General features: G+C 54.6%; 1 protein-coding gene across 10 annotated transcripts in view; it reads left to right on the top strand.

Annotated features, from left to right (window-relative positions):
- LOC135235652 (BCAS3 microtubule associated cell migration factor-like) overlaps positions 1 to 27,330 on the top strand; it is a 170,077-nt gene that overhangs the window by 92,112 nt on the left and 50,635 nt on the right. Inside the window, exon 24 of one of the 10 annotated variants that reach the window (XM_064301351.1) lies at positions 14,922 to 16,659. The exons of the other annotated variants lie outside the window; for them this stretch is intronic. Within the exon in view, the coding sequence (XP_064157421.1) occupies positions 14,922 to 14,932 (11 nt within the window). The 3' untranslated portion in view covers positions 14,933 to 16,659. Of the gene's footprint in view, positions 1 to 14,921; positions 16,660 to 27,330 lie in introns of those variants that run through there. 10 annotated transcript variants of the gene reach the window in all.

A 27,330-nucleotide genomic window follows, 5' to 3' on the forward strand; every position in this document is an offset into this window, starting at 1 on the left:
CACACACACTCACACTCACACACTCACGCTACACACACACGCTACAGTGGACACGCCGCTTCCCTGATTGTTTTATTTTGGCTTCTCCGCCGAATGGCGTCTCTCCTCATCCCCTGGCATGTTAATGTGCTCGGCTGCGTAACCCGAGCCTGCTGATCGGCCGGACCAGGCCAGCGCGGTTCTGCGTGTGTGTGCGTGTGTGTGTGTGTGTGTGTGTGTGTGTGTGTGCGTGTGTGCGTGCCAGGTGTTTCAAAAGCATTTTCCCCATACATGTCAAACACGCAAAGACAGGCCTTTAAGTCGTCAATAACTCGTCTCCTGGACATCTTGCCAAACGCCATAGTCCCCCCCCCCCACACCCCCCCACCCCACCCCACCCCCAGACCCCCTTCTTCCGCCTCCTGCTTTGTGGGCCCTGTGTCCGGGGGAGAGATTCGCTCTCTTGGGTGAGCTGGTGCTCAGCTGCTGGAGCTGGGGTGTGGAGAGGCTCTGCATGCTGAGACTGTAAATCCTCCTACAGGAGAGAAGCCTGGTTCCTCACACAGCCGCGTGGGCCTCTGTACCGCACACATAGAGCCTGGTCCTCACACAGCTGTGTGGGCCTCTGTACCGCACACATAGAGCCTGGTCCTCACACAGCCGCGTGGGCCTCTGTACCGCACACACAGAGCCTGGTCCTCACACAGCCGCGTGGGCCTCTGTACCGCACACACAGAGCCTGGTCCTCACACAGCCGCGTGGGGCTCTGTAGTGCACACATAGAGCCTGGTCCTCACACAGCCCTGTGGGCCTCTGTACCGCACACATAGAGCTTGGTCCTCACACAGCCGCGTGGGCCTCTGTAGCGCACACATAGAGCCTGGTCCTCACATACGCTGTGTGGGCCTCTGTACCGCACACACAGAGCCTGGTCCTCACACAGCCGCGTGGGCCTCTGTACCGCACACATAGAGCCTGGTCCTCACACAGCCGTGTGGGGCTCTGTACCGCACACATAGAGCCTGGTCCTCACATAGCTGTGTGGGCCTCTGTACCGCACACATAGAGCCTGGTCCTCACACAGCCGCGTGGGCCTCTGTACCGCACACACAGAGCCTGGTTCCTCACACAGCCGCGTGGGCCTCTGTAGCGCACACACAGAGCCTGGTCCTCACACAGCCACGTGGGCCTCTGTACCGCACACATAGAGCCTGGTCCTCACACAGCCGCGTGGGCCTCTGTAGCGCACACATAGAGCCTGGTCCTCACACAGCCGCGTGGGGCTCTGTACCGCACACATAGACCCTGGTCCTCACACAGCCGTGTGGGCCTCTGTACCGCACACATAGAGCCTGGTCCTCACACAGCCCTGTGGGCCTCTGTAGCACACACATAGAGCCTGGTCCTCACACAGCCGCGTGGGCCTCTGTAGCGCACACATAGAGCCTGGTCCTCACACAGCCGCGTGGGCCTCTGTAGCGCACACACAGAGCCTGGTCCTCACACAGCCGCGTGGGGCTCTGTACCGCACACATAGACCCTGGTCCTCACACAGCCGTGTGGGCCTCTGTACCGCACACATAGAGCCTGGTCCTACACAGCCCTGTGGGCCTCTGTAGCACACACATAGAGCCTGGTCCTCACACAGCCGGTGGCCTCTGTAGCGCACACATAGAGCCTGGTCCTCACACAGCCGCGTGGGCCTCTGTAGCGCACACACAGAGCCTGGTCCTCACACAGCCCTGTGGGCCTCTGTAGCACACACATAGAGCCTGGTCCTCACACAGCCGTGTGGGCCTCTGTACCGCACACATAGAGCCTGGTCCTCACACAGCCGCGTGGGCCTCTGTACCGCACACATAGAGCCTGGTCCTCACATACGCTGTGAGGATCTCTTTAGTGCACACACAGAGCCTGTATCCTCACATTACATTACATTACATTACAGGCATTTAGCAGACGCTCTTATCCAGAGCGACTTACACAACTTTTACATCGCATTTTACATTGTATCCATTTATACAGCTGGATATATACTGAAGCAATGCAGGTTAAGTACCTTGCTCAAGGGTACAACAGCAGTGTCCTACCCGGGAATCGAACCTGCAACCTTTTGGTTACAAGCCCAGTTCCTTACCCACTGTGCTACACTCCGTCCTAATCAGGTGTGAGGATACAGGATTACTTCTTCTTTATTGTGACCTTTTAGTCATTTTGTGAGTGGGATCGATCGGTTAGGTGTTCCTCATTGGAACACAAAGTTCTGAAGTTATCCTGGTGATATTGGGATTGGGGGTGGGGGGGTGGGGGGGGGGGGCACTGTCTCCCCACATGCTTCTGGAACTCACTGGGCTCGTCTGGAATTGGGGTTCCCCTGTCTGACCTTCCCCTGATTATTTTATCAGGAGGGAGAGTGCAGGGGAGGGGGCCCCGGCGTGTTTGGGGAGAATTTTGGGGCATTTCCCGAAAGCGGGCCTGGAGAGGCAGGGGAACGGAGGGCTGCCCGGCCCGAGGGCTCAGGGCTCTCTGAGGAAATGAGAAGATCAGCTAGTTTACAGACGATTCGGGGGGGGGGGGGGATCAGCCCCCTCCAGACAGACACTGAGGCGAAAGGTCAGGAAATGAGAGTGAAGGAGCAGACAGTGGCTGTGTGGGTCTGTGAGCCTCTATCTGCAGCTCTCACTCCTGCACCGTGTGTGTGAAAGAGAACAGCTATCACACACACACATACATACATACATACATAGACACACACGCACATACACACATTCTCACACACACACACATACATACATACATACATAGACACACACGCACATACACACATTCTCACACACACACATACATACATACATACATAGACACACACGCACATACACACATTCTCACACACACACATACATACATACATACATAGACACACACGCACATACACACATTCTCACACACACACACACACACACACACATACATACATAGACACACACGCACATACACACATTCACACACACTCACACGCACATACACATACATACTCACACACCCACACACACACACTCTCATACATACACACATATGCACACACATACGTACACACACACACACACACATACACACATACATATACACACACATACACATATGCACACACACTCACACACACACACACACCCACACCCACTGCATGTGGAGTTGATGAGTGTGGTTTTGGGGAGTGGGGCAGATGTCTGCAGCACAGGAAGGAAGTACTCATCCCCCCAGGCTTTTATGTGTGTGTGTGTGTGTGCGCACGTGTTTCTGTGTGTGTGTGTGAGTGTGTTTCTGTGTGTGTGAGTGTGTGTGTGTGTGTGTGTTTGGCGAGGGCAGGGAGACGCTGAGGTTGGCGCCTCTGGAGGCCGAACAGCCGCGCCGGCACGCACCGGACCGCCAAAGCGCGTAATCGGGGCGAGCAGGCCGCCGCCGTGGCGTGGCACAGCGCCACACGCAGGAACGCGCTCGCTGCGCTCGGAGGGAACACGCTGTCGCACGTCGCATGCCAGGGGGCGCTAACGCCAGAAGGGGGGGGGGGGGGAGGGGAGGGGGGTGATTCCATCATAGTGAGTCTCACAGGCACCTCCACCATGCAAACACGCGTGTGTCCTTAAACAGCTACACACGGTCTCCCTCTGTCTGACACGCACTCATATACACGAATATATGCACATATACACATGTACGTGTGTGTGTGTGTGTGTGAGCGTGTGTGTGTGTGTGTGTGTGTGAGTGTGTGTGAGTGTGTGTGAGCGTGTGTGTGAGTGTGTGTGAGTGTGTGTGTCTGTGTAAGTGAGTGTGTGTGAGTGAGTGAGTGAGTGAGTGGCAACTGGTGGCTGTTGCCGGGACGACCGTAACCCAGCCTGCTTTGCCTTATCCGGAGCCTCGGATGCGCCCGTGACTCCCAAATTTCGCCGTTACCGTATCGACCAGGCGTCCCCTCAGGCCCCCGAGCCCCATGTCACCGGTCTGACCTTTGACCCCTCTCTCAAACGCAGAGCTAATCGCCCCCGCGCGCCCGCGGGGCGGAGGGGAAGGAAGTCGTTAGCGGGCCAAACGGGAGGCTCGCTGCGGCGGGCGTGGCGTTCCTGCGGCCAGTGGGGTGGGGGTGGGGGTGGGGAGGGGGCGGGGATAGGTGCGGAACACTCCGATCGGGGCAGGCGTTTGGGGACTCTCCTGGTTTCGGACTTGGCGTGCCTGTGCCTTGTCAGCTCGGATCAGCGTCCGCCCCACCGCAGCCGGTCACGGGAAATTTCGGGCTGCGTTTGGTAAGTGTCACTACGCCCGGGACGGGACGGGTGCCAGTGCTAGCGCCACCTAGGGGCGTGCCTGCAGGACTGCATTCGGCGTCGTCCCCGGCAACAACACGTAAAACACCATGGAGGCGATACGCGCTGACGCGCTGACCCGAGATCAGCCGGGGGGGGGTGTGCGAGTTTCGCCGCTCTGACGCACCCTGCTGGAGAGAGAGAGAGAGAGCAGCTGATCTTCTAACCGGACTACGGAATAAAAACGTCGACGTCGATTACGGACACGCCGCCGCGCCCCTTGTGTGTGACGTGGGCTAACTTGAGCCAGGCGCACTCCGATCCTCACAAAAACACGGGGCTTTTACATGCTGTTCGTAACGTTTGGCTTTGCGGCAGAGTTCTACGGGCTGTGAATTCCTTTTTTAATCGCGTGAACTCCCGGTAACCCTGTGCTAATTAAGAAATTGCTCATAAATGCTCTGCTAGCAATGAACTCAGCCAGTCCAGTCATAATGCTAAATGCCCAGTAAATACGTGGTTACTGCACAGTGCACAAATGGCTTTGATCAGTGGAAACTGTGATAAAGATCTGCGTGTGTATTTATGTGTGTGTGTGTGTGTGTGTGTGTGATTATCTGCACGCACGTGTATCAACGTGTGTGTCTGTGTGCGTTTCTGCGTGCGTATATTTGTATACGAGCGCGTGCGTGAGTGATGTAGAACAACTCCTCCAAAAGCGGAAACACATGCTCTCGAAAGAAATTTCGCCGTCTGATGTTTTGATAAAAAAAAAACCCCCAAAAAAAAAGCACGGGTGCGGGGTCGGCCCTCTGCCCGCCAAGTCGGCTGCTGTTTTTCCTCGATTCGGCCGAATTACCCTCCGTCCCTCCGGAGCTAAACTCCGCGTTCCCCCTCCCGGCCCCGCGTTTGAAGTGCGATCGCCCCGCGTGGCGTTAAATTAGCGATAGCCTGCTATCGGGGGCGCGAAGCGGCACGCTCCCCCCGCCTGCTCGGCCTGCTCTCCTATTTCGAACCGCCGACCTCGCGCTCGCTCGTGGGTTTCGCGCTGGTACGCGCACGTGCACGTGCACACGGGCGCGCTCGCTCGTGCACGCTCGTGTGAACTGTGGTCAGACGCAGGGTGTACTTAGACGCGTTAGACAGAGTATTGTTAGATGTGGAGTGCGGTTGGGTGCATGGTGTAGTTATACGCAGCGTGTAGGCGGCGGTGTAGTATAATGGCTAAGGAGTTGGTCTTGTAACCTAAAGGTCGCAGGTTCAATTCCCCGGTAGGACACTGCCGTTGTACCCTAGAGCAAAGGCACTTAACCTGCATTGCTCCAGTATATATCCAGCTGTATCATTGGATAAAATGTCAGTCGCATTGTCTGCTAAATGCCTGCAATGTAATGTTAGACACTGAGTATAATTAGACACAGTGTAGTATAGTTAGATGTAGAGTGTAGTTGGATGCATGGTGTAGATATATGCAGAGTGTAGGTAGACACAGTGTAGGTAGTGTATGATACAGACGACCAGTGTATGGATCTGATCCTGGAACAGTAGTGTGATAATGTTCCTGATACAGAGGGCCGTATGGATCTGATCCTGGAACAGTAGTGTGATAATGTTCCTGATACAGAGAGCCTTATGGATCTGATCTGAACAGTATGTGAATGTTCTGATACAGAGGGCCGTATGGATCTGATCCTGGAACAGTAGTGTGATAATGTTCCTGATACAGAGAGCCTTATGGATCTGATCCTGGAACAGTAGTGTGATAATGTTCCTGATACAGAGGGAGCCTTATGGATCTGATCCTGGAACAGTAGTGTGATTATGTTCCTGATACAGAGAGCCTTATGGATCTGATCCTGGAACAGTAGTGTGATTATGTTCCTGATACAGAGGCCCAGCTCATGGATCTGATCCTGGAACAGTAGTGAGATAATGTTCCTGATACAGAGAGCCTTATGGATCTGATCCTGGAACAGTAGTGTGATAATGTTCCTGATACAGAGAGCCTTATGGATCTGATCCTGGAACAGTAGTGTGATAATGTTCCTGATACAGAGAGCCTTATGGATCTGATCCTGGAACAGTAGTGTGATAATGTTCCTGATACAGAGGCCCAGCTCATGGCCCTGGCCTGAGGGAGGCTTGACACTACACTTTGGGTACAACTGGCCAATCAGCAGGAGGGGAAATCCCTGTTCTTGAGTTTTTCCTGGGGCGTCTTTCCAAAAAACTATCAAAATGGTCACAACTTGATGCTTAACATACATGCAGATCTGAGTTTCATTTCTTAAAAACTCAGCTGCTGGGTGGAACAGATGTGTTTTTTTTAATGTTATTTTTCATTTGATTGGTCGTGCTGCGGAGAGGGTCGTGACTGCGCGTAAATGTTTTGATCTTGTTCTGCCGTTGGATGCCTAGTTTCAGACCAGGTTTGCAGAAGGAAAAAAACCAATATGAAGTCTTTTCAGCGCCGGGTAATTCGTTGAAATCCAGGGGTCTGAGGGGGGGGGGGGGGCGTGCTCTTGATTTGTAAGCTCGCCGTGTGTGGCAGTTGTTGTCAATCAATCAAATCAAATTTTATTTTGTATAGCGCATTTTACAGCAGTTGTCCCAATACGCTTTACAGACAACCCTAGCCTAAACCCCCACAGGAGCAAGCCTAAGGCAACAGTGGCAAGGAAAAACTCCCTGTGGCAGATGGGAAGAAACCTCGGAAGGAACCAGGCTCAAGGGGGAAACCCATCCTTCCTCTGGTCGGCTCAGGGTGCCGACTGGTGACCAGCGTGTCAGTCAGTTTTATAAGATGCGTGGTGTATGTGATGTGGCGTTAGCAGCAGGCTCCTTGTTTGGGGGCGGGGCTTAAAGGACGCTTGCATTGTTAAACACCCGATTAAAGAGCACTCTGGATACAGAGGGTGAGAGGGGGAGGGAGAGAGAGAGAGAGAGAGAGAACGACGTTTCCAACATGTGGCTGCATTTATGAGAACTAGCGCAAAATAGAACCGGGGGTCAAGTGTTTAATGTTAAAACCACAGTTTTATTACCACGGAAAAAAGGGGGGATTAGGGTTTTGGCAAGGGCCGGGAATGAGTGAGTGAGTGAGTGTGTGAGGAGGGAGAGATACATGAGGGAAGAGGAGGGGGGTGGGATTTTTGGGGGGGGGGCTTAGGGGGGTAAGGATGTTTGGGGGGTCTCGGGGGGATGTTGTAGGGGGCGCTGGGGGGGTGGGATTTCAGAGGGGGAGCTGGGGGGGGATTGGGGAGCTTGGTGGAGTGGGGGAGGAGGGGGGGGGGTGCTGGGGGGGGTTGTTGGAGGCATAATGTGGAGAATTTGGTTCTGCCCCTCTGGCTGTGAGAATTTCAGCAGACGTGGGGGGGCTTCCACCTTGGTTCAGGTGAGCGGTTGTGGTGGGGGGGGGGGGGGGTGGAGGGGCTGAGCTCTTGCACTCTCAGCCAGTTTCGATCCAGGGGTCGAAGGTCATTCTGAAACCGTAGCGCAGCCTGTCCACCGCAGGGAGCTCTGCGCGCTGTCTCGTAGTTCTGAGAGGAGATCCGTCGCGAGTGATCTGGGAATGGGATTCTCTCACTGTGGCAGCCATTGATTTATTGAGCGTCGCGTAAATAATGTAGTGGAGCAGTCTTTCTGTCACAGGACAGCCCTGTAAGTGCATAGACCACTATTTGAATTAACAGCAAATGCTGTTCCTTTGATCTACTCCTTCTGTATATACATGCTGAGACACACACACACACACACACACACACACACACTCTCTCTCTCTCTCTCTCTCTCTCTGCCCCTCTCCATTTCCCTCTCTCTCTCTCTCTCTCTGCCCCTATCCATTTCCCCCTCTCTCTCTCTCTCCTGGTAGTCCTGCAGCCCATCAGAAGCTATGTTATGTGACAGTTCCCGTCCTGGGGTATCTGCAGAGGGGGCGACCTGCCGCGTTGAAAAAGAGCACGCTGGCAAAGACGCCCCCCCCCCTCGGACCCCCACGCTCCCTGCTTCTCCCCATCCCTTCCCAAAATTGTAATGCCTGTGTATACGTACTCCCTGTGTTACCACTGCAGTTCCCTCCCGGTCATACGCGGCGCCAGGCGCAGGGCGAAATCCGTGGAGCCCGACGGCGATCCGGACGGGATTCGCTAGCATTTGTTGGATAAGTTCAGAGCACCCAAAGATGTTCTCTAGTTCGCTTGCTTGCTGACTTGTTTCTATCTAACAGCTCAATGGCTAGTTACGAGTAGCTAACATTTAATGGTGTGCTGAAAGTGTACCAATGGCTAACTAGCTGCTTACTGTAGCTAATGTCCATTTAACAGCGAAGCTAGCTTACTTGGCTGTCGATAGCCAGCCAGACCTCATTTAGGTATGGCGTCGACCGTACCTTGGATTCACGGACTCGTTTTCTTATTGATTAAAAAATACGAATTGAGTGTGATATAATTTTGACTTTAAATGAAGTGCGAGGATCTTCTGGAACCTGAGGTCCAGTACCATTTATAGACAAAAAGTCATGGGTAAAAGGTTCCGGTTTCTGGCAAACAATGTTCCAGCTGACCTGGTCTTGTTTTTTTGAAGTACCAACACAAAGTTCATTGCCAGTTTGGAAAATGAAATAAGAGAAACTGTGAGCAGAAAGTGATGGCTTTTGGGTGCTGGTAACTGAAGGAGGCTCATGGAAGCAGGCAAGTCCAAATTAAACGGCTAACTCCCTGTGTGCTCAGGGAATCGCTCCTAATTGGCTGGGAGGTGAACAGATGCCTACCGATTGGCTGATCAAAAGGTCAGCTAGTTTGTTCTGACATCAGGACCCATTTTGTGTGTGTGTGTGTGTGTGTGTATGTGTGTGTCAGCCAGTCTGTGTTTGTTGTAGTAGGTTTTGGTGGAGGAAATGAGACTTTGCTAGATACATGGTGGGTCAGTTGGTGGGGGGGGGGGGGTGGGTCAGTTGGCCAGCAGTGGATGTTGCTGCATCCGTGTGGGTAGGAGGAAAGTATAAAGGAATGTGTCTCTGAGCCTGCGTTTCATCCATCAGAACCCCGCCTGTGACCACCGCCATGACTGGGGGGGGGGTGCGGAGACAGCTCAGGGGTCCGCTCTGGATTGGTCCGTGGCCTGTTGGGTTTGACTGGCCTCCCTCCGTCTCGCTTCTCCTCCCTCTCCCTTGCTCTTCTGCGCTTTCACCTCTCTCTATCCTGCCTCTCTCTCTCTCTCTCCTCTCCTCTCTTCTGTCGCTCTTTTTCCTTTTGGGCTCGGGTTACTCTCTCTCTCTCTCCTCCCTGTGGGGTTGTTGTTTACAGCGTGGTGTAAGTCAGTGTGCCGTGCGGAGTGGGTTCTGTTTCAGCCCAGCCGCTCGCGCCAGCGGGACGCGCCGAGCGCCCGCAGAGACTCCACGGTCATCATGGCGAGCTCCGAGGTACCGAAGCGGCGCACCGCCTTCTCCTCAAAGAACCTAACCCCACTGCTCTGCCGATGAGGTCTTCGCTTTTGATGCTTATTGCGTCCATTCCATTACCATTCTCCGCCCCCCCTGCCCCCCCCCCCCCCGCATCGTTGCCCTCAGTGTTTGTTGCTTGCGCTCGTTGACGTCCGTCCCGGCTCCGAACGAGGCGGTTCGGGACGGCTCGTGCCCGCTCGTTGGCGAGGGCCGAGGCTGGAGGTCCCCGGCGCCGCTCTCGCTCCTGCGGTTTTTTTGCAGCAGGGGCTCCGGCGTGCGATTACCCAGCAGGCCCTCCTTCGCTCTGATCAGTGACTGACCACACCCACCCCCACCTCCCCGCCATCATCTGCGCCGCAAAACACGCGGGCGGCCATCTTCCTCAGCTCAGCGTAATTAGTACCCTGCGCTTCCATCGAGCTTTTGATGAGCCGGGCCTTCGCCCTCCCCGTGACGACTGCGAGGGAGTTCCAGAAGCTTCGCGGACTTTGTGGAATAATGACACGCGTAGCGTCCGCGCACGCGGTCGACATCAGGAGCCGCAATTAGCTCGTTTCTTTCGTGCTGGAAACTCGCGGGCCACATGAAACGAGGGGAAAAAGCCGCTCCCCGTTCCCCGCTCCCCGCGCTCCGCGCTCTCCGGGGCACGCTCGCTGGGTTGGGTTCAGCGCAAGGCTGCGGCTCGCGTGTAAATAAAAAGGAGTAGGAATCTTAGTCGGAAGTCGTGCGGACTGACCTGGCGGCAGTAGGTGAGGGGGGCTGCTGGGCGAAGGGAACAGAGAGGGGGGGGGCTGCCGCCGTCAGTCGAGTGCGACCTCCCCCTCCCCCCGAGACGGCGGGGGGGTTCCGCTCGCGTTTTTTGTCCCGCTCCCAAACGGTCCCGTTCCCAGGCGCTCGTTAAACTGTCTGGGCCTTGAAGGCCCGGTCCTGGCCCGAGGAGATTTGGAGGCTCAAAGCGAACCGGCCTCCTGCTGTCACGTCGGAGCAGACGTATCGGGCAGTAATCCAGTAATCTGCAGGGGGTTCAGACCTGTCTGTCCCTGGGTGAATTTGTGGGGGGGCGGTCTCAGGATCTGGGCCGGAGAGAGGAAATCACTTTTGAGATGACCTCCACCTTCTCGCGGTGGCAGTGCGGGGCGGGGTCGGGTGCGGGCGGGGCGGGGTCGGGTGCGGGCGGGCCGGGTCCTTTGAGATCGTTCGGGGTTGGGTTTGGACGGAGGTTACGAGGTGAGAGGTGAGGCGAGGTGTGTGGGGTTAGGGGGATCAGAGGAGAGAAATGAGGCGGGATCTGCTGCCCTGGTAATCCCCGTGATTTAGAGGATCTTCTGCCTGAGAAGCGTCTTGGGAAAAAATGTTAAACTCACGTCTTCACTGATGCTGGATTTGGCGCTCTGTGTGTGTGTGTGTGTGTGTGTGTGTGTGTGTGCATGCCTGCATGACATTTGTCTGGTTTTGGCCTCCTTGTTGGTCACACTCAAGCTTTGGCCCACTTTTAGGGGCGACGTAGCTCAGGAGGTAAGAGCGGTTGTCTAGCAGTCGGAGGGTTGCCGGTTCGATCCCCCGCCCTGGGCGTGTCGAAGTGTCCCTGAGCAAGACACCTAACCCCTAACTGCTCTGGCGAATGAGAGGCATCAATTGTAAAGCGCTTTGGATGAAAGCGCTATATAAATGCAGTCCATTTACCGTTTACCATTTAGTCCCCATTGGCCAGGCGAGTGGCGAACCTGTACTGTCCTGTCCTCGGTCCCACCTGTGTCTCCCCCAAGCGGCGAGATGCCTGGAGGCGGTACGGGCGCTGCAGCGCTTCCCGTTCGCTCTGTGGAGCGGCTGTACCTGTGACCGGGTGAACGGGTGCGAGGGGAGGGTTCTGACCTCCTGACCTGGAGAGGCAGGGGACAGGCTGAAAGGAGGAAGACACGCGCGGAACAGGAGGACCCGGTCCGCCCTGATTAATCCCATTATCCTCGTTGCCCTCGGTTACGCTAAATCGCGGGACGGTGGCGCGCGCGGAAGCGCGTGTGGCCATATGGAAGCGCTTTTCAAATGGGAAGAGGCTGATTTGATTGGGCGGACGGTTCCTGTGGATCTGTCTGGCTAATGCTAATGCTGGGGGCTCCAGGAAGTTCTAAAGGTTACATCTTCATTCATACATGACCAAGGGGAAGAAGGCACCTGAACCTGTATCATATTTAGTCCATATTTTTTTGCTTAGACTATATCTAACCCTCACATATCCACTCTTAAATTCATATTCAGTCCATATTTGTTTATTCTTTTAAAGTTTCCTTGACGGGGGGCATCTAAATGACGCCTGGTGTCACACTTTTCGCTCAGGTAATATACGGCTGCCATATTCTGCAGAGTCTGTCACAGGAATTAACCCATATTTAGCTTCTGTTCGTATTCAGGTAAATTATGATCTACTCTTATGATACGTTTTGGGGTGTTTGGGCAGATTCTTTGAGGTGTTAGGTGCACAGACTCTTTGGGGTTTTTTGGGTGTTTGGTGGACAGATTCTTTGAGGTGTTAGGTGCACAGACTCTTTGGGGTGTTAGGTGCACAGACTCTTTGGGGTTGTTAGGTGCTGGGACTCTTTGGGGTTTTTGGGGTGTTTGGTGGACAGATTCTTTGGGGTGTTAGGTGCTGGGACTCTTTGGGGTGTTAGGTGCTGGGACTCTTTGGGGTGTTAGGTGCTGGGACTCTTTGGGGTGTTAGGTGCTGGGACTCTTTGGGGTGTTAGGTGCTGGGACTCTTTGGGGTGTTAGGTGCTGGGACTCTTTGGGGTGTTAGGTGCTGGGACTCTTTGGGGTGTTAGGTGCACAGACTCTTTGGGGTGTTAGTTGCTGGGACTCTTCTGGGTGTTAGTTGCTGGGACTCTTTGGGGTGTTAGGTGCACAGACTCTTTGGGGGGTTAGTTGCTGGGACTCTTCTGGGTGTTAGTTGCTGGGACTCTTTGGGGTGTTAGTTGCTGGGACTCTTTGGGGTGTTAGGTGCACAGACTCTTGGGGGTTAGTTGCTGGGACTCTTCTGGGTGTTAGTTGCTGGGACTCTTCGGTGTAGTGCTAGACCTTGGGGTGTTAGTTGCTGGGACTCTTTGGGGTGTTAGGTGCACAGACTCTTTGGGGTGTTAGTGCTGGACTCTTTGGGGTGTTAGGTGCACAGATTCTTTGGGGTGATAGTTGCTGGGACTCTTTGGGGTGTTGGGTGCTGGGACTCTTTGGGGTGTTAGGTGCACAGACTCTTTGGGGTGATAGTTGCTGGGACTCTTTGGGGGTTAGTTGCTGGGACTCTTTGGGGTGTTAGTTGCTGGGACTCTTTGGGGAGTTAGTTGCTGGGACTCTTTGGGGGGTTAGTTGCTGGGACTCTTTGGGGGGTTAGTTGCTGGGACTCTTTGGGGGGTTAGTTGCTGGACTCTTTGGGGGGTTAGTTGCTGGGACTCTTTGGGGGGTTAGTTGCTGGGACTCTTTGGGGGGTTAGTTGCTGGGACTCTTGGGGTGTTAGGTGCTGGGACTCATTGGGGTGTTAGGTGCTGGGACTCTTTGGGGGGTTAGTTGCTGGGACTCTTTGGGGTGTTAGTTGCTGGGACTCTTTGGGGTGTTAGGTGCTGGGACTCTTTGGGGTGTTAGGTGCAGAGAGTCTTTGGGGTGTTAGGTGCTGGGACTCTTTGGGGTGTTAGGTGCTGGGACTCTTTGGGGTGTTAGGTGCTGGGACTCTTTGGGGTGTTGGGTGCTGGGACTCTTTGGGGTGATAGGTGCACAGACTCTTTGGGGGGTTAGTTTGCTGGGACTCCGCTGTACCATCCTGCCGTTAAGCTTGTTCAGCAGTCTGGCCCTGTGATTCATTAGTATTTATGACTCCTCGCTGTTCCTGAGGTGAGAGAAACGTGCGAGAGTACGGCCGTCTCCCCTCTTAAAACACCTCGCTAACCTCTTTCCCCGCTGGCGGCTGCAGCGTTGCATTAAATATGCACCTCTGTCTTATGCGGGCGATCACATGACCGGGCGCGTGCAAAATGGGTTAAACGAGGCGCGGTGGAGGCGCGGGGGAGGCGCGGGAGCCCGATGACTTATTTAACAGCGCTGAGATGCCTGGGTGAGTGGGAGTGGGGGTGGGGGTGATGGTGGGGGGTGGGGGGGGGTGTGGAAATGGAACCTGGCGTCTGACAGCACGCAGAGCGACACGGGCCGGGGGGGGGGGGGGGGCGGGCAGGGCAGTACGCCTGCCAGCAGGAGGCGCTGTGTCCTCGATCCAGACACGGAGCCCGTGCCGCATAGTCCTGTCACATGGCTTCGTGGCGCAAACGTTTACTGGGTCGGTTTCAATTTTTTACAAAAAGGAAACGATGCGGCAAGAAAACGTCACCCGTTGTCCATCTCCTCATTGAATTACAGGCCGTTATGCATTACTGGGCTGAAAACGGTGGGCTGTGGCCAATCAGAGGCAGCGTCTGGCTGTTAGCAATGAGCTGTGGCCAATCAGAGGCAGCGTCTGGCTGTTAGCAATGAGCTGTGACCAATCAGAGCTCTCAACTGTGACCACTGGAAGTCTTAATGTTTTCAGTTTGGGGTTCGTCTTCACTATTTCAGAATAATTAGCTTAATTACTGTAAAGCTGGACTGGCGTCCTGTCCTGGGGTTGTGCCTGCTTCTCGCCCAATGCATGCTGGGATAGGCTCCAGCCCCCCGCAATCCCGAATTGGATGAGCGGATATTGCTGATGGATGGGTGGAAGGATTATTGTGAAGCTTTATCCAGAGCTTCCTGTGCAGTGGTAGCAAAACACAGTGATGTGATACATTCCTGTGTGCGGAATTCTGTCAGAACATTCTGTGCTGACGTGTTAACTGTGAATTTGCCGGGTTTTGGAGGTACCACTTTACCGCTGTTCGTTATCTCCCCAACTTAACCTCGCTTAGCGCTGGTTTGTCCCTTGATGTAAACAACAAGGCCAATCGCCTCTGTAATATAAACCATTCTGTGCTTTTCGCTGGGGAGTGAATGGAACTGTACTCCCTTTAATCAGTCATCCGTTCGCTTTGATATTAGCCTGAGTTGTCTGGAGTAGTTCTCTTTAACTCTAGGTGGGCACAAAGGGAGCAGGCACATAGATGGGTGGAGTGAAGTGCATTCTGGGAAGAGGAGTGAAAAATGCACACATTAAAAACACTATATTTTGTGTTTTTTGTGTCTTTATTTTTCTGCAGGTATTTCCTGAAGAAGGCCTCGTCCGCACTGTCATGACTCATGATTCTTTTGATTTTTTTAATTGCTCTCTTTTTAAGCATGCACATATCTCCATTCCTTCATTCCCTCCCTCCCTCCATTTCCTGTATTGATTTCACCATCAGTGAGAGAGTGAGAGAGAAGAGGAGAGGAGAGGACATGGCTGCTCAGCCACACTAAAAGCACACTGGAGGACAGAGACCGCCTTTCTCTGTCGGCAGGTTAGGAAACGCGACCGTACGTTAGCGACCGTACGTTAGCGACTGTGCGTTAGCGACCGTACGTTAGCAACCACACGTTAGCGACCGTACGTTAGCAACCACACGTTAGCGACCGTACGTTAGCGACCGCACGTTAGCAACCACACGTTAGCGACCGTACGTTAGCGACCGCACGTTAGCAACCACACGTTAGCGACCGTACGATAGCGACCGCACGTTAGCGACCGTACGTTAGCGACCGCACGTTAGCGACCGCATGTTAGCGACCGCACGTTAGCGACCGTTCGTTAGCGACCGTTCGTTAGCGACCGTGCCCGCTACGCGGTCCGCAGACCCGCCGCTCTCTAACTCTGAGTCGTGCGCTCCGGGCCTGCAGTTCTCAGGTCTACCTGCAGGGGGCAGACAGTGCAGTTACAGCCTAATAATAACAGTGATGATAACAATAGTATACATAATGGCGCCTTTCATTAAACCCAAAACACTTTCCAGAAAGTGGGCAGGGAAGGGGGTGGGACTAATATTAACCGCCGCCAATGCACAGCACCCACTTGGATGCGTACTTATAACGCATCTTCTGAGGTGTGGATTTTGGCGGGGTTGCCAGGGGAACCCTCTTTTCCTCGCAACACATGCTGTGGGGTCTTCAATGACCACGCTGAGTCAGGACCAATGTTTTTCGCGTTAGCAGTCCAGCCTGCGATACTGTGTACTTTTAACTTGCACAGGACGCAGCGCCACATGAAAGTACACTCACGTGTTGAGGGTACGAGGAGAGGAGGACGGAGGGACTTATCTGAGGTGCCCCCTGTACGAACCTGTCAGTGTTCCTATGGATACATGTTGTGTGTTGTTACTGTTTTTACATCATTACGGGGACCTCACTGTACAAACAGTCCCCGCAAAGCACATGGGGTTGACACAGGGCTATTATTGCGTTCCTGTTGTTTGTGATATTTATGAATCTCTTTCAGTGTTTATACTCCCAGAGTTTTTTAAAAACACGGTAGCGTCGTTTTTGATGCCTCGTCAAAGTGTAAGTTACAATACACATAAAGAAAACGATTTGGTATGCTATTTATATTTATACAATGAATTAAAAACTTTTCGAGAGAAAGCTGTGTAGTCTGATTGAGTTTTCAGACTCAGACTTTTTTTTCCCTGGGGCATTAATTGACAGGCACCGCAAAATGACGCTACACCTCTTCCATCCTGTGAGCTGTAAGCAAAAAACCGTTGCTTTTACACGTCCGTTCAAGTTGTCCTTGACTGTGTGATGTTGGCTGGAGATGACAAAGCACAATAAAGCCTGACTAGAAAACAGAAACTAAATCCTGTTTTATTTCATTTCTTGACTCTTGGTATCTTTGGTGATTTTACACACATGGCTTCCCTCGGCAGTGTTTAATGGTACCTTCCATTAAGAGTTTGAGCCGCACTGGATTTTGAGGCATGAGTAAATCTTGAATTTGGTTGTGTGTGCTTTGTGTGTGTGTACATACGTGTGTGTGTGCGTGTACGTGCAGGAGTATGTGTGTGCATGTGTGTGCGTATACGTTTATGCATACGTGCGTGTGTGTGCATACGTGTGTGTGTGCGTGTGTGCGCGCATACATTTGTACATACGTGCGTGCATACATGTGTGCATACGTGCATGTGAGTGCGTGCATACGCACATACGTGTGCATACGTGTATGTGAGTGCGTGCATACGCTCGTACATGTGTGCATATGTGCATGTGAGTGCGTGCATACGCTCATACGTGTGTGCATACGTGCGTGTGAGTGGATGTACTGGGCAGTGAGAGAGCTCTCTGCAGAAGTGTGAACAGGATCTCCTCCTCCCTTCTGCCTGGCCTGAGAGGCAGCAGAGAGAGAGCCGGGCTGATGAATTATAGAGCATCAGAGGGGAGGACAACTTCGGCGCTGTCCCGCTCCTTTCAAACATGCAAACTTAGCTTTTTTCTCTTTAAAAATAACTTCCTTTTCCCGGTCTGTTACAAATGCAGAAGACAGCTGTAGTGAGTCAGAGGACTTGCTTTTCATAGATAAAGCCGCCTTTGAAGTCCCCCAGTTTCTTGTCTGCAGTGTGTGTTTGTGGTCTGGCTCCTCCCCCCGCGACAGCTTTAAAAACACTGATAATGGTGCTCTGAACTGGCCCCTTTATGTCTGTGTGTGTGTCTGTGTCTGTCTGTGTGTTCATGTATGTGTGTCAGTGTGTTTATATGTGTCTATCTTGTGTGTTTGTGTATGTGTGTTCTTGTGTCTGTGTCTGTGTTGCCGCAGCGCGTTGGGTTATTGTGTTGGCATAGCGTGTTGGGTTAGTGTGTTGGCATAACGTGTTGGGTTAGCATGTTGGTATAACATGTCAGGTTAGCGTGTTGGGTTAGTGTGTGGGCATAGCATTTTGGGTTAGTGTGTTGGGTTATAGTGTGGGTGTAGCATGTTGGGTTAGTGTGTTGGCGTAGCGTGTTCGGTTAGCGTGTTGGTGTAGCATGTTGTGTTAGCATGTTGTGTTAGCGTAGCGTGTAGCGCTGGTAGGGTCAGCCGAAGCCTGTGAGAAACACGGTGCAGCGTGTTGGGGTAGCGTAGCGTGTTGTGTTAGCGTAGCGTGTAGCGCTGGTAGGGTCAGCTGAAGCCTGTGAGAAACACGGTGTAGCGTGTTGTGTTAGTGTAGCGTGTAGCGCTGGTAGGGTCAGCTGAAGCCTGTGAGAAACACGGTGTAGCGTGTTGTGTTAGCGTAGCGTGTAGCGCTGGTAGGGTCAGCTGAAGCCTGTGAGAAACACGGTGTAGCGTGTTGTGTTAGCGTAGCGTGTAGCGCTGGTAGGGTCAGCTGAAGCCTGTGAGAAACACGTCCCAGACGTGGAGACCGCTCCGCCCCGACCGGAACAGCTGCAGTAGAACATGGCAGCCATTTATAAAACTCTATTTTCTCAAGCCCGCAAAAACACAACCCGCCACCCCCCCGAAATCCCCGACAGCTGGGAAGGGTTGGGACTCACCCTGGGGCCAGTGAAACAGGGGGGTCGGCCCGCTCCACTTAAACTTCCGATTCTCATCCGGACCGGAGCGTCGGAGGGGCCGTGAGTCAGGGAGCATGACCGCTTCCCCCTCCCCCTCGCCCCCCCACCACCCCTCCCCCTTACCCCCCCAGCAGGAAGCTTCTCATACCAGAGATTGCTGTTTATTGATATTTATCCACACACTGATATAGGAGCCGATTATTTTCACAAATTGGCTCCTGCTCCTTCGCCCCCCCCGCCCCCCCACTAAAGGTACGCCTGTTTGTTACCGCAGCTCTCCCCCCACGTGATCCGAATCGAAGGGTGGCCCAAAAAACCGCTCCGAATCGGGCACGACGGTCTTTCCTTTTTATTTACCAGCTCGTTTTCTCTCCCGCGGCATACGCGGACGGAAACCCCTCCGGCCGTGGGCGAGCGGCGGGCGAGCGGCGAGCGAGCGGCGAGCGAGCGGCGGTTTGTTTTAGCGAGCGGCTCGGGGGTTCGAGACGGCTGTCGGAAAACGGTCCTGGGTGACGGTTTTCGGGTGACACGGTTTCCGTGGTGAAATCAGCCTTAGGAAAGCAGCAGCTGTGTCGAAACGATGAAATCTGCGGGGTGGCACCTGGGTTCGCTGTATTGAGTGCAGCTGTAGGCCGCAGTGGAGCCAGTGTCAGGGCCGCACCCATTAGTTTAGGGGCTGGGGAGGGGGGGGGGGGGGCGAGGATGCAGGGTAGTTGGGGGGGGGGGGGGGGGGGGTCGTGTTTGGGGTGGGGAGCAGGCTGGGAATCCCATGCCACTGTTCACTCGTTACTGGAACTGAGCTTGTGAACCTGTCCTGCTGCTGTGCGTCATATGTGTTGGCTTCTACATTTAAAAATAAAGCAGAGCCCTCTATAAAGACAGGACTTTATGACGCACAAGGACTCTGCAGAAGCTCAGACAGCAGCGCCTCCTGCTGGCCAACCGCTTCTGTCCAGGGCTCCGTTTGATGCCTCAGGAGTGCTCCAGGAGGAAGATTAGAGATATTTACTTAATGGTGCTTTTTTTTTTTTGCTTTTCTTCAACCGGACTCCTCTTTTTGAAACTCGAGATTCTGTGAAACTACACTTTTTAAAATTCCGCTCGTGACATTAGTATGCCCACGTTGCGCGTCCTGCAATAGTAACGGTTTTCTTTCCTCTGAGAATATGACGTGTTTGCAGCATATTTAATGGATTTTTAAGTAAAGAGGGGGCCATAATGGCCCCCTCTGTGGGGCCGAGTCCGGCCTGGGAACGGTCCCCCGCGGAACAATGGGACTTTTTTTGGGTTCCCGGGCTGGCGTGACGTGCGACGCTCTGAATGGCCTTTTTGTGAGACCTCTGCAGGGGTGAGGGCTCGCCCCTCCTCTCCCCCCCTCAGGATCGTGTGAGAGTGTGTGTTTGTTCCCCTGTTTTCGCCTGCAATGTGTGTGTGTGTGTGTGTGTTTGTGGCGGTCTTGTGATGCGACTTCTGTTGAGCGGGGAGATCGGAAGCTTCCGGAAGGCTGTTGGCCACCGCCTTGCGGGCTCATGGCTCCGTCTCTGAGGTCTAGGGTCACGGCCCTCCCCAACCCCTGTGCCCCCCCCCTGTCAGCTCATTAATGTGGGAATGTCCCACGCGCACCCCAGACAGACACTGACTGGCTACAGGACAGTGCTGTGTGGGGCAGCCTTGGGCAGTCATATTGCAACAGGAGCAATATTGTGCATTGTGGGAAAATAGTGTCTTGTAATATGTGGAAACATTGGTTTAGTATGGCACAGTGGTGCATTGTGGGACGGTATGTCACAGTGTGGGGCAGAAGAGTGTAATTGTGTCCAGATGTTTCTGCTGTATCTGGATTTCCCCACTGTACTGCTACACCAGTTGGACTGTTGACATCTTGTTTGTAATTTTGCTGTCACTTCATATTAGTTAGAGTAGAGCAGGCCCCAATAACTACAGCCAGCACAGCTTCTGGGCTCAAAACTACAGTCAACACAGGTCCTGGGCTCTAAACTACAGTCAGCACAGCTCCTGGGCTCTAAACTACAGTCAGCACAGCTCCTGGGCTCAGAACTACAGTCAGCACAGCTCCTGGACTCAGAACTACAGTCAGCACAGCTCCTGGGCTCTAAACTATAGTCAGCACAGCCCCTGGGCTCAGAACTACAGTCAGCACAGCTCATGGGCTCTAAACTACAGTCAGCACAGCCCCTGGGCTCAGAACTACAGTCAGCACAGCTCATGGGCTCTAAACTACAGTCAGCACAGCTCATGGGCTCTAAACTACAGTCAGCACAGCTCCTGGGCTCTAAACTACAGTCAGCACAGCCCCTGGGCTCAGAACTACAGTCAGCACAGCTCATGGGCTCTAAACTACAGTCAGCACAGCTCCTGGGCTCAGAACTACAGTCAGCACAGCTCATGGGCTCTAAACTACAGTCAGCACAGCTCCTGGGCTCTAAACTACAGTCAGCACAGCTCCTGGGCTCTAAACTACAGTCAGCACAGCTCATGGGCTCAAAAACTACAGTCAGCACAGCTCATGGGCTCAGAACTACAGTCAGCACAGCTCCTGGGCTCAGAACTACAGTCAGCACAGCTCCTGGACTCAGAACTACAGTCAGCACAGCTCCTGGGCTCTAAACTACAGTCAGCACAGCTCCTGGGCTCAGAACTACAGTCAGCTCCTGGGCTCAGAACTACAGTCAGCACAGCTCCTGGGCTCTAAACTACAGTCAGCACAGCTCCTGGGCTCAGAACTACAGTCAGCACAGCCCCTGGGCTCAGAACTACAGTCAGCACAGCTCCTGGGCTCAGAACTACAGTCAGCACAGCTCCTGAGCTCAGAACTACAGTCAGCACAGCTCCTGGGCTCTAAACTACAGTCAGCACAGCTCCTGGGCTCAGAACTACAGTCAGCACAGCCCCTGGGCTCAGAACTACAGTCAGCACAGCTCCTGGGCTCAGAACTACAGTCAGCACAGCCCCTGGGCTCAGAACTACAGTCAGCACAGCTCCTGGGCTCAGAACTACAGTCAGCCCCTGGGATCTAAACTGTTCACACAGCTCTGCGCAGACGGGCCGCTGGCTGCAGGACCTTCGCTCCGTGACCCCGCGTCTCCTCCCGAACCAAAAGAGCTCCGTGTTTACAGACTTTCCGGAAACCTCTCTCAGGAAGGGGGGGGGGGGGGGACCTCACATTTTTAAATCAACATTTTTTTTTGGTCAGAGTTTATTTGTGCAGGACAACAGCCGGTACAGGATTTACCACCTCGCGAAATCCCCGGGAGAGCGTCTGGGTTTCCCCGAAACCAAGCCTCCTCGCTCGCGCGCGACGAAGCGCAGACGGAACGGCGAACGAACGCCGCGGTCCCGAGAACTCCGATCGCCCCGCGCGCTACGCGCCAGGAACGCGCTCTCCGTCCCCGTTCTGCGAGAAAGAAACACAAGCACAGCTCCTGGGCTGAAAAACTACAGTCAGCACAGCTCCTGGGCTCAGAACTACAGTCAGCACAGCCCCTGGGCTCAGAACTACAGTCAGCACAGCTCCTGGGGTGAAAAACTACAGTCAGCACAGCACCTGGGCTCAAAAACTACAGTCAGCACAGCTCCTGGGCTCAGAACTACAGTCAGCACAGCCCCTGGGCTCTAAACTACAGTCAGCACAGCTCCTGGGCTCAGAACTACAGTCAGCACAGCCCCTGGGCTCTAAACTACAGTCAGCACAGCTCCTGGGCTGAAAAACTACAGTCAGCACAGCTCCTGGGCTGAAAAACTACAGTCAGCACAGCTCCTGGGCTCAGAACTACAGTCAGCACAGCCCCTGGGCTCAGAACTACAGTCAGCACAGCTCCTGGGCTCAGAACTACAGTCAGCACAGCCCATGGGCTCTAAACTACAGTCAGCACAGCTCCTGGGCTGAAAAACTACAGTCAGCACAGCTCCTGGGCTCAGAACTACAGTCAGCACTGCTCCTGGGCTCAGAACTACAGTCAGCACAGCTCCTGGGCTGAAAAACTACAGTCAGCACAGCACCTGGGCTCAGAACTACAGTCAGCACAGCCCATGGGCTCTAAACTACAGTCAGCACAGCTCCTGGGCTGAAAAACTACAGTCAGCACAGCACCTGGGCTCAGAACTACAGTCAGCACAGCCCATGGGCTCTAAACTACAGTCAGCACAGCCCATGGGCTCTAAACTACAGTCAGCACAGCCCATGGGCTCAGAACTACAATCAGCACAGCTCCTGGGCTCAGAACTACAGTCAGCACAGCTCCTGTGCTCTAAACTACAGTCAGCACAGCCCATGGGCTCTAAACTACAGTCAGCACAGCTCCTGGGCTGAACAACTACAGTCAGCACAGCACCTGGGCTCAGAACTACAGTCAGCACAGCCCATGGGCTCTAAACTACAGTCAGCACAGCCCATGGGCTCAGAACTACAGTCAGCACAGCTCCTGGGCTCAGAACTACAGTCAGCACAGCTCCTGGGCTCAGAACTACAGTCAGCACAGCTCCTGGGCTCTAAACTACAGTCAGCACAGCCCCTGGGCTCTAAACTACAGTCAGCACAGCTCCTGGGCTCAGAACTACAGTCAGCACAGCTCATGGGCTCAGAACTACAGTCAGCACAGCTCATGGGCTCAAAACTACAGAAAGAAACACAAGCACAGAGAGCTGGCGTGTGCGCGCGTGTTACTGTTCTCCGGATAATCCGGGCTGTCTTGTTTATGCGCCCCGTCTTTTGTTTACAATCTGTTATTCCTTTATCGTAAACCTTTCGTGGCCGAGGCGAACGCGAGAGCGCGGCGTGTGGTTCGATGGTTTGAGCCGTTTTTAAAAAATCGGGGGCGGTGTTTGTTATCGCCGCCTGTCAGCTGAGGACACGGCTCTCCGTCGCGGGGGGGGGGGGGGAAGGGAAACGCTCGCGTGTTAGCCGTCCCGCCGATGGGCCTTTCACACGCACGCGCGGGCGTGGGGGGGCTTCTGCACAGGCGTGAGTTTACACGCGCTCGCACGCGGCGGTGTGCGGTCCCCGGTGTGGTTGTGAGGACAGAAGAGCCCGGCCCCTCTTAAGTCAGGGCGTGAGGGCTCAGGACGCTGGGGGCTCAGTGTTCATGAAGGAAGGGGGGGGGGGGGTAGTGGGAGGGTTGCTTCAAGGAGGAAGTCAGATGTTCTGGATGTACATGACATTGCAGGCATTTAGCAGACGCTCTTATCCAGAGCAACTTACGCAACATTTTTACACAGCACTTACACTGCATCCATTTATACAGCTGGATATATACTGAAGCAACGCAGGTTAAGTATCTTGCTCAAGGGTACAGCGGCAGTGTGCTACATGGGAATCGAACCTGCGACCTTTCGGTTACTGCATTATACTACGCTGCCGGACGTAGATGAGCTCGTATGCTACTTCCTGTCCTGGCTGCTGTGCTAAACTCAGGTCAGGCCGCTGTGGTTTGTCACCGCGCCGCACGGATCGGTCGCTTCGCGCGACGCGAGGCTCTCGCTGCGCGCGGTCAAAGCGTCACGCTGTGGGACGCGGGAAGCTGACATCACACGGCGACGGTAGAACGTTGTCGAAAGTTCTGCGGTTTCAGTCGTAGCTAGACTGTAACCTGGGCCTCTCACCGAGGGAATATGACTCGTCTGTGCGCTCTGACCCAGACCTGAGAGGGGTATCACCCTGACCAGAGAGGGATATCACCCTGACCAGAGAAGGGGTGTCACCCTGACCTGAGAAGGGGTGTCACCCTGACATGAGAGGGGTACCACCCTGACCAGAGAGAGGTATGCCTGCACTGTGCAAGAGTCTTTTGGAGTGGGGTGAGCGATAGTTTTCGGAATGGGGTGAGCGGTAGTTTTCGGAATGGGGTGAGCTGTAGTTTCTGGAATGGGGTGAGCTGTAGTTTCCGGAATGGGGTGAGCTGTAGCTTCCGGAATGGGGTGAGCTGTAGTTTCCGGAATGGGGTGAGCGGTAGTTCCCGGCATGGGGGAGTTTGCCCTGTGATGTAGATCTCTCTCTCTCAGCGGTGCGGATGGGGCTCTTTCCCAATTCACCGCCACCACACCCGCCCTCCTCACTCGACGCCTGGTAACCCCCCCCACATTCCTGTCCTTCTGTCCCATTGTCCTGGAACACCACCATTATTTTAATAAAACACAATTACCATAATTATGTGGACAATTAGTTTCTGTGACTGCAGTCCTTTGTCCCCCCTCCCTGCCACCACCCCCCCCCCCCACCCCCTTTCAGTTTAAAAACGGAGTCAGAATGTCAGGTGGGGATGTGGGCGGGACTCGGGCCACTGGGGGGGGGGGGGGGGCAGGGGAGGGAGAGAGAGGGGCCTCTGTTTGGCGTGGATGTCAGAGGCGGCTCAGTGTGGTTTTAAGACGTGTCTGTGTGTGGTTTCCGGGTGGGGGGGGGGGGGCAGGCAGAGGGGTGTGAGGAGCGCCCTTTGTGCGGAGCGACAAAAAAAAAAGACGAGCGTCCGGACTGGGGCGCCTTTGTTCCCCCCGCGCGGCGCTGTGAAATGTGACTGGAGATCAGGACCCCTGAGGCCGTCCTGCGATAGGCCCGTCTTCAGATTAGGACCCCGGGGCCCCGTCCCTGTGAGGGGGGCCCCGTCTCTCGGGCCGCTGCCAGTGGCGCGGTCACAGGCCACCGCCGCGGATAAAGGCGCAGTGTTCCTGAGGGTGGCGTCCGGCCCGTGGGCGCGGGGAAGGAATTCGGGGATCTGTCATCTGCCAGACATTACCCCCCCCCCCACCCCCCACCCCGCCGCCTCCCTCTCTCCTGCCCCAGCTCCCTGTCTTTGGGTGCCCTCTCAGTCCTGCACACACACTGGCACTTACAGCATGTGTGAGTGAGTGTGTGTGTGTCTGTGTGTATGTTTGTGTGGACAGTGTAAGAGCATGTGAGAGTGTGTGTGTGTGTGTGTGTGTGTTTGCGTGGACAGTGTAAGAGCATGTGTGAGTGTGTGTGTGTGTGTGTGTGTGTGTATGTTTGTGTGGACAGTGTAAGAGCATGTGTGAGTGTGTGTGTGTGTATATTTGTGATTACAGTAAAGTGAACTGTGTTATATTGCAATAGACTTTCTCTGTGATGACGCACAAACCCCCGTTGCTGTGTGGAAACGCCCATTTATTTCCGTTGCTGGGCGGATTAAGGCGTGTGTGTGTGTGTTACCTGGCTTTGCACACACCTGAGAGTGTGTGGTGTGTTTTAGGCGTGTACGGGCCGTACGCGGGGAGCTCCACCTCAGCCTGACCGCTCAGGGACTCCCCTCCCCTCTTCCTCTCTCGTTGCTCCTCCTCCTCCTCTGCTCTGTGCGAGCGCGTGTGGGCGGCCGCTGAGGAGGGGTCTGGGCTTTCCCACGGCCCGGCCCGGCCCGGCGGACGGGGGGCGGCTCCGCGGCTCGCCCGCTATCGGCTCCCGCATCTCGCCAAATATGCGCCGCCGTGCGGGGAGAGGGCGCGCCCCGCATTCCACAGAGACGCCGAGAGGGAATATGACCCGTCTGTGCACGCTCTGACCCTGACCTGAGAGGAGGTATCACCCTGTCCAGAGAAGGGGTATCGCCCTGACCTGAGAGGGGTACCACCCTGACCTGAGAGGGGTACCACCCTGACCAGAGAAGGGGTATCACCCTGACCTGAGAGGGGGTACCACCCTGACCAGAGAAGGGGTATCACCCTGACCTGAGAGAGGGTATCACCCTGACCAGAGAGGGGTATCACCCTGACTTGAGAGGGGTATTACCCTGACCTGAGAGGGGGTATCACCCTGACCAGAGACGGGTATCACCCTGACCAGAGAGGGGTATCACCCTGACCAGAGAGGGGTATCAAGGTGATTCAAGCGAGTTGCCGTGGCGATGCCCGCAGCGCCGGGGGATGCTCGTGGAGGGGGCTGTTGTGAGCCGGGAGCGTTCGCGGCTGAGCGAGAGCCTCGTCGGGGGCTGCGTTTGCAGGACCGCGCTGCTCGGGACAGGAAGTGCAGTATTTATAGAGCACGGCGAGCCGCCGTTTCGCCGGCGTGAGCTTCCCACGCTCGGGGAAGAAGCACCGAGAGCGAAGCTTTTAGGTGTTCTACCTGCTCCCGGCTACATTCTGGGTTTGAGAAGGAAACGCGTTCCTCACATTGTTAGAAATGCAGTTAGCGCTTCCTGCTCATATTAGCAGCGCTGGGCCCTCTGTATTACAGACACTCTGCTCAGCGTATGGGGCCTGTAGCCTGTGAATGGGCTCTCTGTACTGCTGGAGTTACAGCTTCTGCGTTCACCTGCGCACACACACACACACTGCACACTGCACCCAGACTACACACAAACATACACACTACACACTATACACACATACACACTACACACATACACATACTACACACTCACACAGTCTCACACACACACACACACACACACACACATTAGACACACACACACACACACACACACACACACACACATTACACACACACACACACACACACACTACACACAAACACACACATATACACACACTCACACACACACGTACGCACACACACACACACTACACACAAACACACACTACACACAAACATACACACTACACACTATACACACGCACTCACACGCACACACACCACACACACATTACACACATACACACACATATACACACTCGTACTACACACGTACACACTACACACATACACATACTACACACTCACACACACTCTCACACACACACTGTCTCTCATATGCCGTGCTGTGTGGACAGGAAGGAGGAAAAGTTGGAAAGAGCGAAAAGTTTGAACACTGCACTCTTCACCCCTCAGATAGGCCCCCCCCCACACAGCCCCATCCCCCCCCCCCCGGCCCTCGTCTCTCTGTGCAGAAACCACAGGCCGTGCACAGCCAAACTTAACCCCTCCTCCATGGGACATTATTCACACACACGTACACGTTCCCACAAACGCACACTCACGCTCAGAGAAAACACACGAGCTCGTTCTTGTGGGGGAGGGACTGAGGTGGGGGTAGTGGGGCGTGGGTCCATGATATCAGAACACCATGCTGAATATTTAATGGGCTGTTGGCTCGGCCACACCCCCCCCCCCCCCCCCCCCGATCTGCCTGACATGCTAAGCCCTCTCTCACCGGAGACGCTCTGTCAGTT

The sequence above is a fragment of the Anguilla rostrata genome, chromosome 12 (genome assembly GCF_018555375.3).
Source record: "Anguilla rostrata isolate EN2019 chromosome 12, ASM1855537v3, whole genome shotgun sequence".
Lineage (NCBI taxonomy): Eukaryota > Metazoa > Chordata > Actinopteri > Anguilliformes > Anguillidae > Anguilla > Anguilla rostrata.